Source organism: Numenius arquata, chromosome 10 (genome assembly GCF_964106895.1).
Source record: "Numenius arquata chromosome 10, bNumArq3.hap1.1, whole genome shotgun sequence".
NCBI classification, from domain to species: domain Eukaryota; kingdom Metazoa; phylum Chordata; class Aves; order Charadriiformes; family Scolopacidae; genus Numenius; species Numenius arquata.
The window spans coordinates 27,003,459-27,018,790 of NC_133585.1; the positions used below are offsets into that span (position 1 = coordinate 27,003,459).

The window sequence follows — 15,332 nt, forward strand, 5'->3', positions numbered from 1 at the left end:
GCAATAGATATTTGAAGTGTTAATGCTGAAAGGAAAACTGTTCTCTTTTCATGACTTGTGGTTGGTATCAGTGCTGGTGAAACCTAGAAATGGTCCATTTAAGGATCTGAAACTTTTGCAGGTAGATGCTTTTTTTTGGTAGAAGTTAAGAGTCCTAAAGTTTCTGTCCTGCTTGTCTCTACTTCTCACTGGCTTACGTAGACAGGTAGAAAAGATTGTCTCTGAACAATCAGGTTATTGATTTGCAGATATAGTATGAATTTTTTTATTCATCTAACCATCACATAAATAACAGAAGAGGGAAATGCGCACAAAGCTTTTTCATGCCTTGAAATAAAGAAGGGGCAATTTGTAACTTGAATCCATTCTTCACATCTGTTTTCTGTTTACCTTTATCATCTGCTCAATACATTCTGTCAATGGAGCAGTGAAAGTGTCAGGATGTAAAGAGACTCAGTAATTCAACCTTCTCAAAGGAGAGCACTTTTAGTCATTTACTATGGTTTTTGATACAGTTTAAGGATGAAATGTTTTGCATAAAATTCAGCCAAATCTTATTCAATACCATGCTCCCAAGCATTACTACAGAGCACTGTCAGAAGACTGTATATAGGTTTATAACATATGAACAAAAGTTTGTATGTATTTATACACGCATATGTGTCACAGAGACAAAAGCACACAAAAATACATAAACCAATTTAAAGAACTTTTTTTTTAATATACTTTAGAAGATTTCTGTGAATGTAAACATTTGGGAAACTTGTGCAGCAGAAGTCACTATAGGCACTATTTTGACCTCGTAAATAAAAGTATGCAGGATTATATCTTTTACTTGAAATGTAACGGATGTTTAAAAATTTGTGGAATTTTAATTACTGTTGCTTAGACTGGCACAATATATGCTATAAATTTCCTAGCAGATTTGTGCATGAGGCATATTATATATGACACCACATGATTTAATTCCACTATTTAATTAAAGGCTACCTATTAAAATTTTTTATAGCCAAACAAGGAATCCCTTGCCATGTAACCATAATGGATGGAAATAGTAAGTAAATCACCAGTTTACATCTATGCAAGCAGTATTTTCTATATATTATTCATAGCATTTGTATGGTTAACAATTCTAATAAACTATCAAACCCCATTAAAATCTTGAATGTTGTGAGAGTAAGACAAAGAACTCTGTATGCGTAAGGCACAAATATCCTTAATGCACATCCAACTGTTATGTACTTCCATAGTTCTGCACTCACTATGACTATAACCTCATGTTTACAATGTGTAAGTAGTGTTGTGTATAGTTGCTATGATAATAACCATATTCTTAGAACTCTTTGGACAGCTTTAATAATGTTTCACTGTGTTCCACTGATTGTTTCGACTTCAAGATTTAATGCAGCTATAATCTAAATAGATTAATAGGTTCATATAGTTTAAGAATTAACATGGCAAGTTAATTAAAAACACATTGTAAGGTGCCCCACTGTGGGCATCTTTCATTCTTTTTGCTGATATAGATTACGTTTATTACGTTCGTTTTGTACAGAGCATTAGAATAAATAACACAGTATAGTACTGTATTATTAATACCTCTTTTTTGGTATTAATCTGTGCTTAAGTGCCAAATGTTGACGCTACTTTAAATGGTCTCTTCCTATTTTTGAGTACTGAAGTGCTACAAATGTGAACTGCCCAGCTAACATCCTGACCCATGGTAATGTTAAGTAAATAAAATACTGGTGTGGACCAAAACATTTTCCAACATAAACCTGATAAGCAACAACAACAACAACATGCAAAACATACCGGTGCATGGAATATATCCACCACACAAATGAAAGTAAAAAGACAAATGGGCAGAGAGAAAATAAAGTCACAGACATTTCATTTTGATATCTTCTGGAAAATTCTGGAGTGATTAATTCTAGGTGACAATCAGGTAAAAAGACTGTATTGTACCAGTCACAGACACCGGACAGTTCCTGCTTGGTTCAGAAGAGCAAACCACCTCTGTAGTTCAAGACAGTTTTTTCATTTTTATCATTTTCAGAGACAGAATGACCATCCAGTGGATCTCAGTTTACAGAACATCACAGTTATAGTCAGTCAATCTACTCGGTCACCTCTAGAATTAGGTACAAGTACGCACGACTGAATTGATTATGGAACAGTCACTGGGCTTCCTGTTGAAATAGCTTTGTTGTGACTTTTTTTTTCCTGTTTGATGCTGAAGTGGTATTAGAGTCCTTAATTTTCAGTTTATGCTGTCTTTATGGCTGCTTCGATCTGTATTGTGATTGTTTAGCTCTTGATTTTTCCACTGAATGCTTGTTCCATTCATGGGCACTGAAGTCACTAAGCTTTTAGATTGGGAGCAGCAACAGCAAAGACAGGACTGGAAATTAAAAAAAAAACACACAGTTTACATGTTTATATATGAAGACTATGTCAAACTTACTGGCTTAGCATTTTAGTTAAAGTGGATCGTTCCACTTTCAGTTTGGTATGTGTGCTATGCAAGCTGCTAGCAGGTAAACTAGACAATTTATAATCTTTCATTCCTTTGCATGCCTCTTCTCCCAACTGCTAAAAATAGATAATAACGAAGTGGTTTAATACAGTTCATTAACTGGACAAAAATCTTATCAAAATGATCTTACCTGGAAACAGTTTTTGAACTTCTTGCTCACAAAATACAGAGCTATTGGGTTTATACAAGAGTTCATGGTTGCCAGGTTGATGCTGATATAATCCAATGGCAGCAAGAAACTAGGCAACAAAAGAGAATGGAAAACATTTAAACTGTTCATATACTGTGGAAGCATTTGTGCTTTTTGTGGTTACGATCTCTTCTGTCAGAGAAATGAATTCTCTCTTACCTAACTCTCTCAATCTAATCTTGTACCATGTCTATAATAGGCTGTCTCACAGAAGTTCACAGAAGCCAAAGGAAAGTGATTGTAATGGTGACAGGCAACATTTAGTGAAATTATGCTACCCCATTAAAACCGAAGTTTTTAATGCTACCCCATTAAAACTGCAGCTGAAAAGTCATAAAATACAGTGTTTGCTCACCTAACACCATAGTTGCATGCATGAACACATTTCTCACATAAACTCCGTGTGCAGCATTATATATTTTCAGTTGTAAATACAGGAAAATGTAAACAAATCAATTATAAATCAATTTTTTATACAATTGATTGACATAGAAAATGAAATACCTGAGCAGTTCACATCTGCCGGGGTCTCTTTCATTGTATACCATTTTCTTCAAAATTCGGCTCAAGTGGAGGGGGAACCAGCAAAGAGCAAAAATCACCACTAAACAGAAAACTGTCTTTGCAACTTCTCGACGCTAGAAAAAGAAATAAAGATAACTATGACTGAGTGCCTAATTCATATTGGTAGGTGATTGTAGCGCAGTGATATTGGCAGCAAAGTAAATAATCTAGATAAAGCATGCAAGGATTCCCAAAGTGGAGCTTCCAGACTACCTGATGTGCCTGAACTGTTTTTTATGGGGCTGGCCTTGTTCTTGATCCTGGCCATCCTCTCCAGAACCTGCTTATTAATGAGACTGGAGCAGCTGGAGCACACAGGTCATTGCTAGGACATTGTAGATGTTAGCTAAGGGAAATCCACTGCTGGGCTTTCCTGAACCTGATTACTTTCCCCGCCCTTCTTATTCCTCTGCACTGGATTAGTTTTCTGGCAATACCTCAGACAAGCCTCTTTCTTCAGAAACATGCATAATCTGCAAGAAAACTTTCATGTGTGAGGGAAACTGGGATCACACCTGATTGATAAACCGCTTGTACCTCATTCTTGATGTGGGGCAACCTAAACCCAAGACACCTAAATCAATTGGCAATGAAAGTTCCATTCAACCACATACCTAGTCAGGATGTTAAATTCTCTCTGCTGTATTATTTTATATGTAGTATGCATAATGTTACATAAAGGGATACTGCATAGTATATTAATTTTGCTATGTGATCCTTGCTATGTGATCTTGATGTTCTTAAGTAAATAGTTCCTCTACAAGCAAAGTTCTAGAAACATCTGTATTACAGCTTAATCTCATAATACTTAGTCAGGAAATAATTTCAATTTAATGGATATTTTAAATGGCACTAGAGATTTACAGTTGTTTTACTGGATTTTTGACAATGCATACCAGTGGTGTTTGGTAGGCATGGATTTGATAAAGAAAAGCATAGGAAGGGGTAAGAATACCGCTTCTGAAACTGGCACTGTAATGTAACAACAAGCAGCATTGCAGGGCTCTGTCATTAAAAAACTTAAAGTAAAATGTGTGATTCTTCTTTCTTATAATAGCAGTTTTCATCAAAATACGAAAAGGATTGTGACTAGACATTAATGTGGACAAGGCTGTAGGGAAGGAAGAAAGAAAGAAGGGCAAAAGGTGATCGTTAAAAAGACAAGCATTTATAAATAGTGGTGTTAAAGTCATCCTCCAGCAACCAGCCCGAGTTGCTTGCTGGGCACTGCACATCAGGACGGGAAAGCTGGAGGGTGGATTCCCCCAGCCTGTACGTACCCTTCTAGTTCTAATGGGTGGAGTAGCTTGTGTGTGGCCCTAGGACAGACTGTGTTGCAGGCCTTGGGGCCTGATGAGGGGGAAAAGTGAAGGATCTGCACAAGAGGAGGATTTTCTGATCTGCCCTGGTCTGGAATGAATGAGCAGAGGAGGAACCTCTGAGAACTCACTCTGATGCAGAAGGGGCTGCTTTAGGGACTCACATCTGTGAATGTGGAATTGAAGGAAAGAGTGGAATTTGAGGGGCTGATGTTAACACGGGGGAAAAGCTACAGATTGTTTTTAAATTTCAGCTAGGAATTAAACATCAGACAGTACTGCGAAAACAGCAAAGTGAAATCTGACAGTTCTGTGAGTGACTACTCTATGATCATTTGTTTGTACTATTCTCCTGTTGCTCTTTTCAAAGCAACAGTACAGTCCTGGTACTGCAGCAGTGCAATACCCCTGGAAAAAAAAATCCACTCTCTCCTAAACCAGGTTATTCTACAGTTGCTTTTTGTATGAAATGAAAGTTGCATATCAAAGTGTGCCAAAAGTAGGGAGGACCCATGGAGTCATATCTTTATGAATAAAAAGAAACATTTTTTTTTTGTCAAATCTTTGTAGTTAAATTTCAAAGCATTTAGCCAGTAGTGATTTGGGCTTAAAGAGCAGGCAAGCACAACTGTCATACATAGGTAAGAAAAGAAAGAAACTGGCTAGTTTCCTGAGCATGCTGTCTTCAATAGCTCCTTAAAACTATGATTTAGTCTTGTGTTCCAGGTTTAATTGAATACCTTAAGGTAATAAATAACCTACATCCTCACTTTCTATTTCTGTAATTTACTGTATTTAAGTACACTTTGAAACATTTCTAAGCTAACCCAAAGAGAGAAGAACAGTATTTTCAAACAATGGTGTTCTTAATATTTACCTGCTTAAGGTGTTCACTGAGAGCGATTCTCAAGTTGCTGTTTCTTCTGTTTAACATTTCACAAGTCATTAGTGTATAAAAGATGGCAGTACACGCCAGCGGCATGCAGAAATAGAAACCAAACAGCCACCAATCCTTTGCGTCTTTGTAGAACTGTAGATAAGGTAAAGAAAAGAGGAGATATTTTCTTGTGATTCAATGGAAGGTACCACAGAAATGTCTTGGAAAGCATGACAGCTGTTACTCTGGTATCTGTCTGTTGGTAAACTGCACCAATTATGTAAACTTTCTTATTATTGATCCATTTTGGACCAACATCAAAATCGGAATTGCAGCAGTGTAAACATCTGTTTTACCTTACGGGTGACCTGCCTGTGCATTTGTTGCAATCTGTCTTGAATTGGAATTAATTTTTTTTAGTTGTGTTTTCTGAACATTCGCATTCATTCATGAAAACTGGCATCCAGTTTCATGGAAAAGACATGCCAAAATGTAGACAGTGTCAGTTTGAGATAACAAATCTTACTAAAAGCTTGTGTCAGGAAATGCCATTTACCTCTATGGCTTCTGTCCTGATTCCAAAAAAGGAAAATTCAAAATGTCTTCTAAGTTTAATCACCTTTTGTTATCAGTGAAAAGATTGGTAGTTGGTTTGCTTATGCACTGGGCAGATAGGAGCCACTTCCTAAGTGTTTGTCTGATATATATATATCAGCTTAGGGATGCCTTCTAGTGGTACAGTTATTTTTAACCCTTTGGCTGCCATTCATACCATTTGCCTTTTGTGAGAGAACACTGAGGGACTTGATAGAGTAGCAGTACTTTGCTGTATAATTTTAAGTGTTAGCTGTGATTTAAGCTGTGATTTATATTAATATATTTATGTATTATGGGAAACACTATATTTGACAAAACATTTAAAATTAGTCTTTTCTGTAGACGATTATATTTTCAGACTTGAGAAAATATTGTATCTTGTTTTTTAACTTTTATGCTCAGCAAAAATGGTGCACTGAAATATGACATTTTAAATACTTCCTGTCTCTATGTTATTAGTCACTGAGATGGATGTGTGTAAAAGGGAACCTTCTTTCTCATAATCTTTCCCCTAGCTTGTTTATTCCTAGCGGATGTGCTCTTGTAACATCACAGTTCCCACACCAAATGTCAAAATGCTAATAACTGAGGATTATATTAATCCTGTTTGAAAAAGTCAAACTTTTGACATCTTGTTTACATTTAAAACTGAATGGTACTAAACTTTGAAAGATGAAAAAAATGGATGCAATTAATAGACTACTATTTAATAATGTTCGTTTTTACATCTGCTTTAGTTACACCGGAAAGTTGATTTACTAAAAAAAGGGGAATGCTTTTAATTTTTCTCCCTCTGTCTCAACACAGTTAGCTGCTTACAGAGCTTGCTAATTTAGAATATGCTGCTTCTATCTAGGCCACAACCCCACCTCGGAGAACATTTTGAATTCTGTTGATTAACTTGTTTCCTCCTCCTCATTAGCCTCATCCCTGTGTGAGGAGGGGCCTCGGTCTGCTGCATAGTTGCACTCCCCTTGGAGGCAGAAATTCCCCCACTGGGAACTGAGCTTCTGCCAGTAAAAAACCAGAAAACAATATGCCTCACATTTGAAGAGTTTGGGCTGAGGGGAAATCTAATTACCACTCCTTCTGCAGAGAAAAGGATTACAAATACATGGAGACAATTATCTTTTTCCATGGCAAACTCCTCCAAGTCAGACTAGAATCATATTGGTTGGGCAGCACAACAAAATGTGTACTGTCTGAAGCCATGCTAGGTTTACAAAGAAAACATTCTGCCATATCACTCTACCAGCTTTTGTGTGCATTGCCTGTCAAGAAAACACACACATAAGAGTTCTGTGTCACAACCCTGACCAACAAACACATCAATTCTGTATGAGGACCTGGCTTTGTGAAGTTATAAAACCTACATGAAAATGTCTGTAAATGATTACTTGTGGAATCTGAGTTTCACAAAGCTTACATCAAAGCACAAAATTGGGTTGATTTAAGAGAAGTAGACATTCTTTTGTTTGTCTTGAAAGCCCACATGGAACTGGTTTTCTACAGGAAACGCGCATTTTAAACAAGTTTCCTAGTGCACTCACCCTCTTGGGAATCATGGTCTAGCATGAATCTTTTAAATCTTTCAAGGGTAGCTTTAAACATGAATAAAGCTCCTATTAAAAACAAAAGTTAATCATAATTCCTTCCCAAAGTTTTGTAATTGTTTATTGTGATGTTTGTGGTAGTAAATACTATAGTTAAGGTTAAAATGGTATTTCCATTTTAATCTCATGTTTCTACTTGCTTGCAACACATTGAAACACAACACTCTTCATTTTGACTGACACATCCAACATTTATTCTCAGCTTGGACATAAATGCTGGTTTGTTTCCTTGAAAATCAAGCTGGCGTGGGGAGATTTGGAGCTTTTGAATTATGCTGAGCAAGTAAAAGATACTAATTCCTGCTAATAAAACAAAACCAAAACAAGCTATTCCACTTATTCCACATTAAGAACAGAACAATAATCATCGAAGTTAGCGTGCTTATGGAAGACTTGAACTGTAGTGTTTTTGAGAAGAGGGAAGAGAAAACTATTCTTTTTCTTAGGGAGAGAGGGAGATTGTGCAGGCACATTTGTGGAGTTAAACAGCCGTTACAAAAAGGAAATTTGCTGAAGTGTGCATTTCATAAATCTTATTCTTAACTACGGTATCTACAGTCACATAGTCTGTAGAGTTCAGAAGCAAAGATATAGTAGGTCCTGGGCAATTTCACTCCATCTTCACCTGCATTAATTATTTCCATTAGGGAATTCCTTTTGTGTCCTCTTGCTCTTTCTGCCATCCCTGCAGTTCGTGTAATCCTGCCAAACTTAGGGATGTTCCTTGAAAAACACTAATCATCCACGCTTTTTCTAAATTTCCTTGCTCCATTTTGACCTGTCCCAATTCTAGCCCAAGCCATGTTCTGATCCAATAAAAGGAGAAATGCCAGACATCAAAAAAAGAGAAACTTGCACTCTATCATGAAAAATTGTAGTCCAGAAAAAAATATGGAGTTTCCCTCAAGATCTTGCACTATCTGCCTTCTCTGAGATAAAGCAAAATATTACTCCTTTTTTTTATTACTGGGTGAATGGTGGCTGACCCTTCTTTGGGTTCACAGAGAAAAAATTAAGATACCACTTTCCCATTTTCTCAGCGTAAAGCAGGTAAAAAATCACTATCCCCCTATGCAGTAAAGATCTATTAATTCTGTAGTGACTACTCACCTGACTTGCTTTGAACAAGCTAATGTGGGTACTAGCACAGAAGATGAGGGCTATAAAACTTGCCAAAACAGCCTGGTGTGTCTCAGGCACTTCTCTTGATCTTGAGTTGCTGTATCTAGATGACAGCTAGCAGTGCCCAAGCTACCTAGGTTGGAGATGTGAGTCTGTCAGATTTGTAGTCAGGATTTCTTGTAAATGAAGATATTATTCTCTGTTTGAGAATAATATGTTCGTAAGTGATGTAGACTGGGAAAAGTTATGTTAGAGCATGGCCCCACCCTTTTCTTTATCTGCCAAAAGAGCTGGCTACTGCATGCAAAATGATGACTAATCATGGTAAAACATGGGTTTTGACAGTTACAAGCTCCAAGGTGTTGTACCTAGGAACACAATACCTTCCAAGGCTCTGGCTACCCTGATACCTCCCTTGATTGTACTTTAAAGCAGGCCAGAATTGCAAATTTCTGTATTAAGAATCCTCAGTAGCGAAGAAATCAGAATGTTGTGAAGTCCCATTTAGTATCTGGCTGAAAGTGGAGACAAGTCACCCTAAATGAAGGACCCTCTTTGCCCCAATATACATTAGAATACATCTTGCACTTTAATGGATCAATAAAACATACTATAATCCAGTATCTTAATTGTCTAACCTATAGACTGTGGATTCCCAAAAGAGGAGAAAGGATGTTACTTACCAACATAAAATTATTGGTAGGATTGAGCATGCAGGTAACATAACCTTCATCCTTGTATCTGAAAGGTACCACAGCAAAACCAATTGCTTCTGGAATAGCCAGTATGAAGGATAGAAGCCAAATGGAGAAAATTTCAATAGCAGTGATCATAGGAATTCCGATTCCCTGAACACGGCTCCAGGAGGCAACTGCTCTATACCTGAAAGAGACAGTCATTAGTTTCCAACCTTCAGTTTCTTCCTTAAATTCAAGGATCTTTATTCAATTTTATTTATTAAGTAAAATCCTAAAGCTGACACCTTAAGATTTGTATTGCTTGGTTTTCTTCTGCCTGTTCCAGGGGCTCTGCCAGCTATCAAGCCGCCTTGGACATGGCAGAGCACATCAAGGGGTGGATAGCAGAGAGCTGGCTGCAACTGTTCTGCTTAGGCACAGGATTGCGTGGAATTCTGCTATGTGGACTACACTATGATTTCTAATTAAAGTAGGCAAGGTTTGTGAGTGTAAGATACAGTGTAAGACTGTATCTTAGACTAGATCAGCTAACAGAACAAGAAGAAAAATAGCTTCCAGGCACACAAGCCGTTCTAATAGATAGAAAACAGCTATCACCAGCTACCTCAGCTGTAACAGCAGTGCTATCTGAAGCGAAGTTGTCAGCTTCCATGCAGTGAAATACTGTGAAAATAATCTTCATGAAGTGAAAATGCATTTTTTCTATTCACACTATTCAATGTTAAAAATACTGGGTTTGTCAGCATATTCTGTATTTGCCTTAGACTACAACTTAGTGCTAGTTAAGACTGTCTGATAGCTATCTCAGCCTCTACATCACCTTTCTGATGAGAAACTGAAGTGCATAGCTGAAAAGTCTGTACATGCCAAAACCAGCGTATTTTCCCACTACTTTATCCCTTGGATAGCAGATTTCTCTGGAAAAAGTAGAATTATTGAAACCTACTTTCCTATGTATGCATCTCATAACTAATCTTGGTAAAAGGTGAGGACTCTTAAGGAAGTTTCAAATAAAGCCCATGCATTTTTCCCTTTTCCTTTTCCTCTCTTTACCTTCCCTCTCTCCAATACCGGAGGATTCTTGTTACCAAGGTGCAGCCTTTCCCCCAGTCGGGGAACTGAGAGGGTCTTTTTCCTCTACTTGCCTGCCTGTTTTCAAGGAACATGTAGAAATTTATTAGCTCTGAGACCTCAACCTCTCTGTCAACTCTGGTCAAAGGGTTCGAAAATTATTTGGAGAAAACTGATAGGCATACAATACAAAGTACAAACCAGTCTATAAATAATATTTTCAGTAGAAGAATTAACTGTTGTCTAGCAAAAACTGCAGTGAACGAGTTACAACAATTTAGCAAAGACAGTGCTATCTAAAAATTATGGAAAGAACAAATAATATTTTTGATTTTATAATAATCTGAAATGCATGCTGGAGAGCTTTCTGTCATTGGTGATATAGCAGTTGCTAAACTGCTTATTTTACTGGTCCAAAATAACAGCACCTTCTCATTGGGAATTACAGTGCTACATGGCATCCACTGATGAAATAGTCCTCCTAGTTAAGGAGGAAAAAAGTCAAGAGAGGTTATTCATCTGCTTTAAAAATGTCAGAATAAGAAGTCACTGAAACGGATTATAAATAATAGGGAGCTGTGTCATTTTACTGTCGTGACTATGGCAAGTATTCTTTTCTTCCTCAGATGTGCCCTCATTTTTTGCCCCCTTGAGTCCTGGCAGATACATTTGGATATGTGCAGCTGCCACCTCTGTTCTTAACACTGTTCCAAGGCACAAGCCAAGGTTAAGCTTTTCAGAGAAAAGCAAATGGGATGGTGATTTTAGCTGGACAGCTGCTAACTGGATTGCAAAAGGGCGTACCAGCAAGCACAAGGAAGGTGAAAGGTACGGGGAAAGGAGATGCCCTCAGCAGACCAGGAGGATACAGTTTGTAAGTATGTAGGCTCTGAGTTGCTGGGATGAGTGAGCTTTGGCAAGGGAAGGAAAGAATAAGGAAATTTAGATTAGAAAGCTTTGGGTTGAAGGATTAGGTTCTGGGAGGGTGGGATGGCAGAGAGGTGATTGGAAGGAATACAGAATTTTGGCATGGGCATGAAGGCTCAGGGATAACGGTTTCAGGAAAAGAGTAGTTGAGAACTCTGGGTTAGCGTGCTTTGAGTGTACTGGGAAGTACTGGATTTTGAATTTCTGAGATGGAAGGAATGAAGAGCTTCGGATGGGGAAAAACGTTAGTTAAGGGATATAGGAACTAGGGTACAGAGTTTAGTAAATTTAGAGTTTTTAAGGCATCCTCAATGTATTTTCAAGGCATCCTCACCCTTCCTCTAACCAAGACACTCATTTGGGATTCACACATGCAACGTTTCTTCTGATTTCCTGTATGACACCCCCTTTTTGTTTGGAAGTGTGCTTATTAACAGGATGCAAAACTTGTAAATTAAATCCCCTGTAGCCTTAATGTTAGAGGAAGGAAGATGTATGAATGCAAGATCAGGCTGTAAGCTGCTTACAAACTCTTCAGAAAGCATTATTACACAATATCACTGGAAGATCAGAGCCTTGCATGCCATCATTCTTGCAGTAAACAGACTAGAAACTTTTGCTTTGATATCTATTGCAATATCATACACCGCGTAGTCATGGGTGTACTACAGACAGGTTCCCAGAACATCACTTTAACAGAAATGTATGAACAAAGATTTTGAACATACTAAAGCAAGCTACATTTTGGACTTGCAGATTGAAGATAAAAATATCTTCTAAAGGCATCCTTATCTTCAAAAAATACCAGAAAGGAGGGAGGCAATGGTTCACTCATGGGGAGGAGGTATATGAGGTTGGAATTCTGAGCATTGAAACAAATAGACTATACTGAGATAATTAAGATAGTAACATTCAGCATAATATCTTCTCACGCATATTTATTCATATTAAAATTAAAATTTAATTTTAAATAACTGGTGATCCTTTTACTTATTTTACCAAATACCAAATTTTGGCTTTAATGACCAAATGGAATATTGATAGAAACATAACCTTTCACACAAAGACTCAAATATTTGTGAACTCTGAAAATTTAACAATCAATTCAAATTTTACTTTCTGTTGACTGGCAATTTGACAATCGGTCCCATCAGCTACACAAGGTACACAATACTATCTCATCCTTGACTGAATGATGTTCTTAGCAAACAAGGGCCTGTAGACTGTACATATTTTTCAAGTAAGAAATGTGAAGTTTTTGTTGTGTTACCTGTGTAACTATGTAATTGACAACAAATGGGTTGAATACAGTTATTTCCTGTCTTGGTTTTTTGTACCTGTTCTGCTTGAGTTAAATCTGTTTTGTGCATGAGAAGATTAGTATGCAGAACAGTAAGGATTTAGGTCCTGTATATATTTTATTAGCAATTTTTTTTTCAGTTCACAATTCAAGTAACTATCAAATAAGGTGTTATTGGTTGAAGAATTTTATGAATGGTTTCAGCTAAAGCATAAGAAGCTCAGTAATTAGATCAGAATTTGCTGAATGCATATTAACCTGCTATTACTTGGTCTCTACTCATTGCTTTAAGAGTGATTTGAAAAGTAGTGGTAGTATAATTTTCCAAGTGGGTGTTCCATGAGTTATGTAATATATAGGATATTTGTCTCACCACAAACCTCCCATAATTAGGAGTGGTAAAATACTGCAGGGTTTATTTCCCTCATACTTAGAAAATACAGGATGTCTGCCAGGGAACTGACATAAAATACACGCATCATGCATTACGTTTAATTCCTCAACCTAAAATCTGCGTGTGTTTTGTCTTAATTTTCTTTTTTCTGTTTGTTTCCCTTTTGTCTCCAAACTTGTCTAAAATATTCAGTTCTTTTCTAGGTAATTTCCTTTTTTCTGTTCAGTGTTGTGGCTCCTCTCTCCCCTTTTCATTTTCTACTGCTCGTGCATGTGCTGTCAACTTCAGTATATTGTGCTCTTCAGTTGCTCTCCCTCCTGTTTTTTTCTCCTCCCTCTTCTCCCATTCTTAGCTGTTTATTCCAACTTGCTTTTCGTGGACTCTGCAATCCCTCCTGCTACTTATATTTAGAGATGCACGGTATTTAAGGACAAGGGATCATTACATCATGAAGTATACATACATACGATTAAATATCTTGCGCTCCTATCTAGTTTTAACTTGTTTAAAGTATTTCTTTCAGAAGGACATCCTGCCTTGATCTGGGAATGTTAAAAGCAGGATGCTTTCACCTTGTCCTGGTGGTTTGTTCTTGTAGTTAATTGCCCTCATTGTTAAAAATGTGTACCTTATTTTCATTTGGAATTTTTCTATCAGAAACATTTTTCTATAGATTCTTATTATATCTTTCTTTGCTGAGCTAAAGACCCCATGGATATCTGATACATCATCTGTATTTCAGTACTTGGATATTATATTTCAGTGGCTTCTTAACTATCATTTTTGATAAGCAACAAAAGGAGAACTCTAAGTCCACTGGCTCATTTCTGATGCTTTTCTACGCCCTGTATGTGATTTCATCATTCTTTGGTAAATAATAATTTCAGAGCTCAAGCTCGCCTTCCAGTATTGGCCTCATTAATGCAGCATGGTTGTAGTTTTTGCTGTGGCCCGGATTAGTTTTTGGAACAATTTGGATGAATTTTACCATAGTGGTATCTAACTAGAATTTTAAAAAAATTGTGGGCCTTATGAAATGAAATCAAATTACGGGCTATAGCTTGTCTGAGGACTATCAGCCCACTATGCCTGCTGTCTTACGGAGTAGATGCTTTTGTTTCGCTGTTCCTTTTGACTACATTCAAAAACTAGTTATTCAAGTGGGCCAGTAGTATAACATTCTGTTCTGCAGGTATCAGCCCTTTATAAGAGGGAAAAGCAATATAGAAACAATGAGAGTTTTGATCGAGGATGTGAGAAGCACTAACTGTCAAAATTAGTGTAAGGACAGTTCCTAAATGACATTAATGTTGCTGTTATCGTCCTATTCTTCGTTGTGAAAGATCACAGCTGTTCTTCATTTTAAAGATAGCCAGCATTGTATTGATTGCAAAGCTCTTAATACAATAAAGCTCTTAGAGCTTGTGTTATTGGTAAAATCTTGACTTATCTAACACACTTACTGGAAGTTGGGCCAGATGAAAGTACCTACCCTGAGATGATGTTCTATGCAATTTGGTATACAGAGGAGGCAAGAAGAGGGTGTACATGTAATAAATGAGATCTGTATCTTCACTCTTCTTACAACCATTTCTTCATTAAAATTAATATGCCTGAGGTATAAGCAAGAGTAAAAGCTTAGGAAAGTAAATATTCTTCCTCTTAGTCACAGTCAGGCACTATTTAGAAAAAAGAGTCAGACTATCCTCGCCATCATGACCTAGAGTTTAAAGATGCCTGGGGGCATTTGAAACAAGTGTGAGCTTCCTCTGAAGGGTGAATGGCTGGTTTGGTGTTTTCTGTCAGCCTCTTAAAACCCTCTCCACATGCGAGTGGACATTGTTCCCCTCCGGCATGCACAGTTAAACCTTAATACACTGTCAGTGCAAGTCACTTTGTGTGAAGGGCAGTAGTAATGAGTGGAGTGGAGCCCTTGTAGGAAAAAAAAAATAGTCTTGTTCTAAATTAAAGCTGTAGTCTGTAAGAGGGACAGAGAGTCAACAATTATAGAATCATAGAATCATAGAATCGTCTAGGTTGGAAGGGACCTTTCAGATCATCTAGTCCAACCATCAACCTAACTCTGATAAAAAAAAACAAAAGAAAACCATACAAAACCAC

At 37.2% G+C, this 15,332-nt stretch overlaps 1 protein-coding gene across 1 annotated transcript in view; it reads right to left on the reverse strand.

Moving 5' to 3' along the window:
* Positions 1–238: 238 nt before the first annotated feature.
* EDNRA (endothelin receptor type A) overlaps positions 239–15,332 on the reverse strand; it is a 34,267-nt gene continuing 19,173 nt past the window's right edge. The window contains exons 4-8 of the mRNA XM_074154306.1: positions 9,505–9,703; positions 5,490–5,642; positions 3,234–3,367; positions 2,670–2,778; positions 239–2,404 (exon numbers count right to left, since the gene is read on the reverse strand). Coding sequence (XP_074010407.1) covers positions 2,264–2,404; positions 2,670–2,778; positions 3,234–3,367; positions 5,490–5,642; positions 9,505–9,703 — 736 coding nt within the window. The 3' untranslated portion in view covers positions 239–2,263. The remainder of the gene's footprint in view (positions 2,405–2,669; positions 2,779–3,233; positions 3,368–5,489; positions 5,643–9,504; positions 9,704–15,332) is intronic.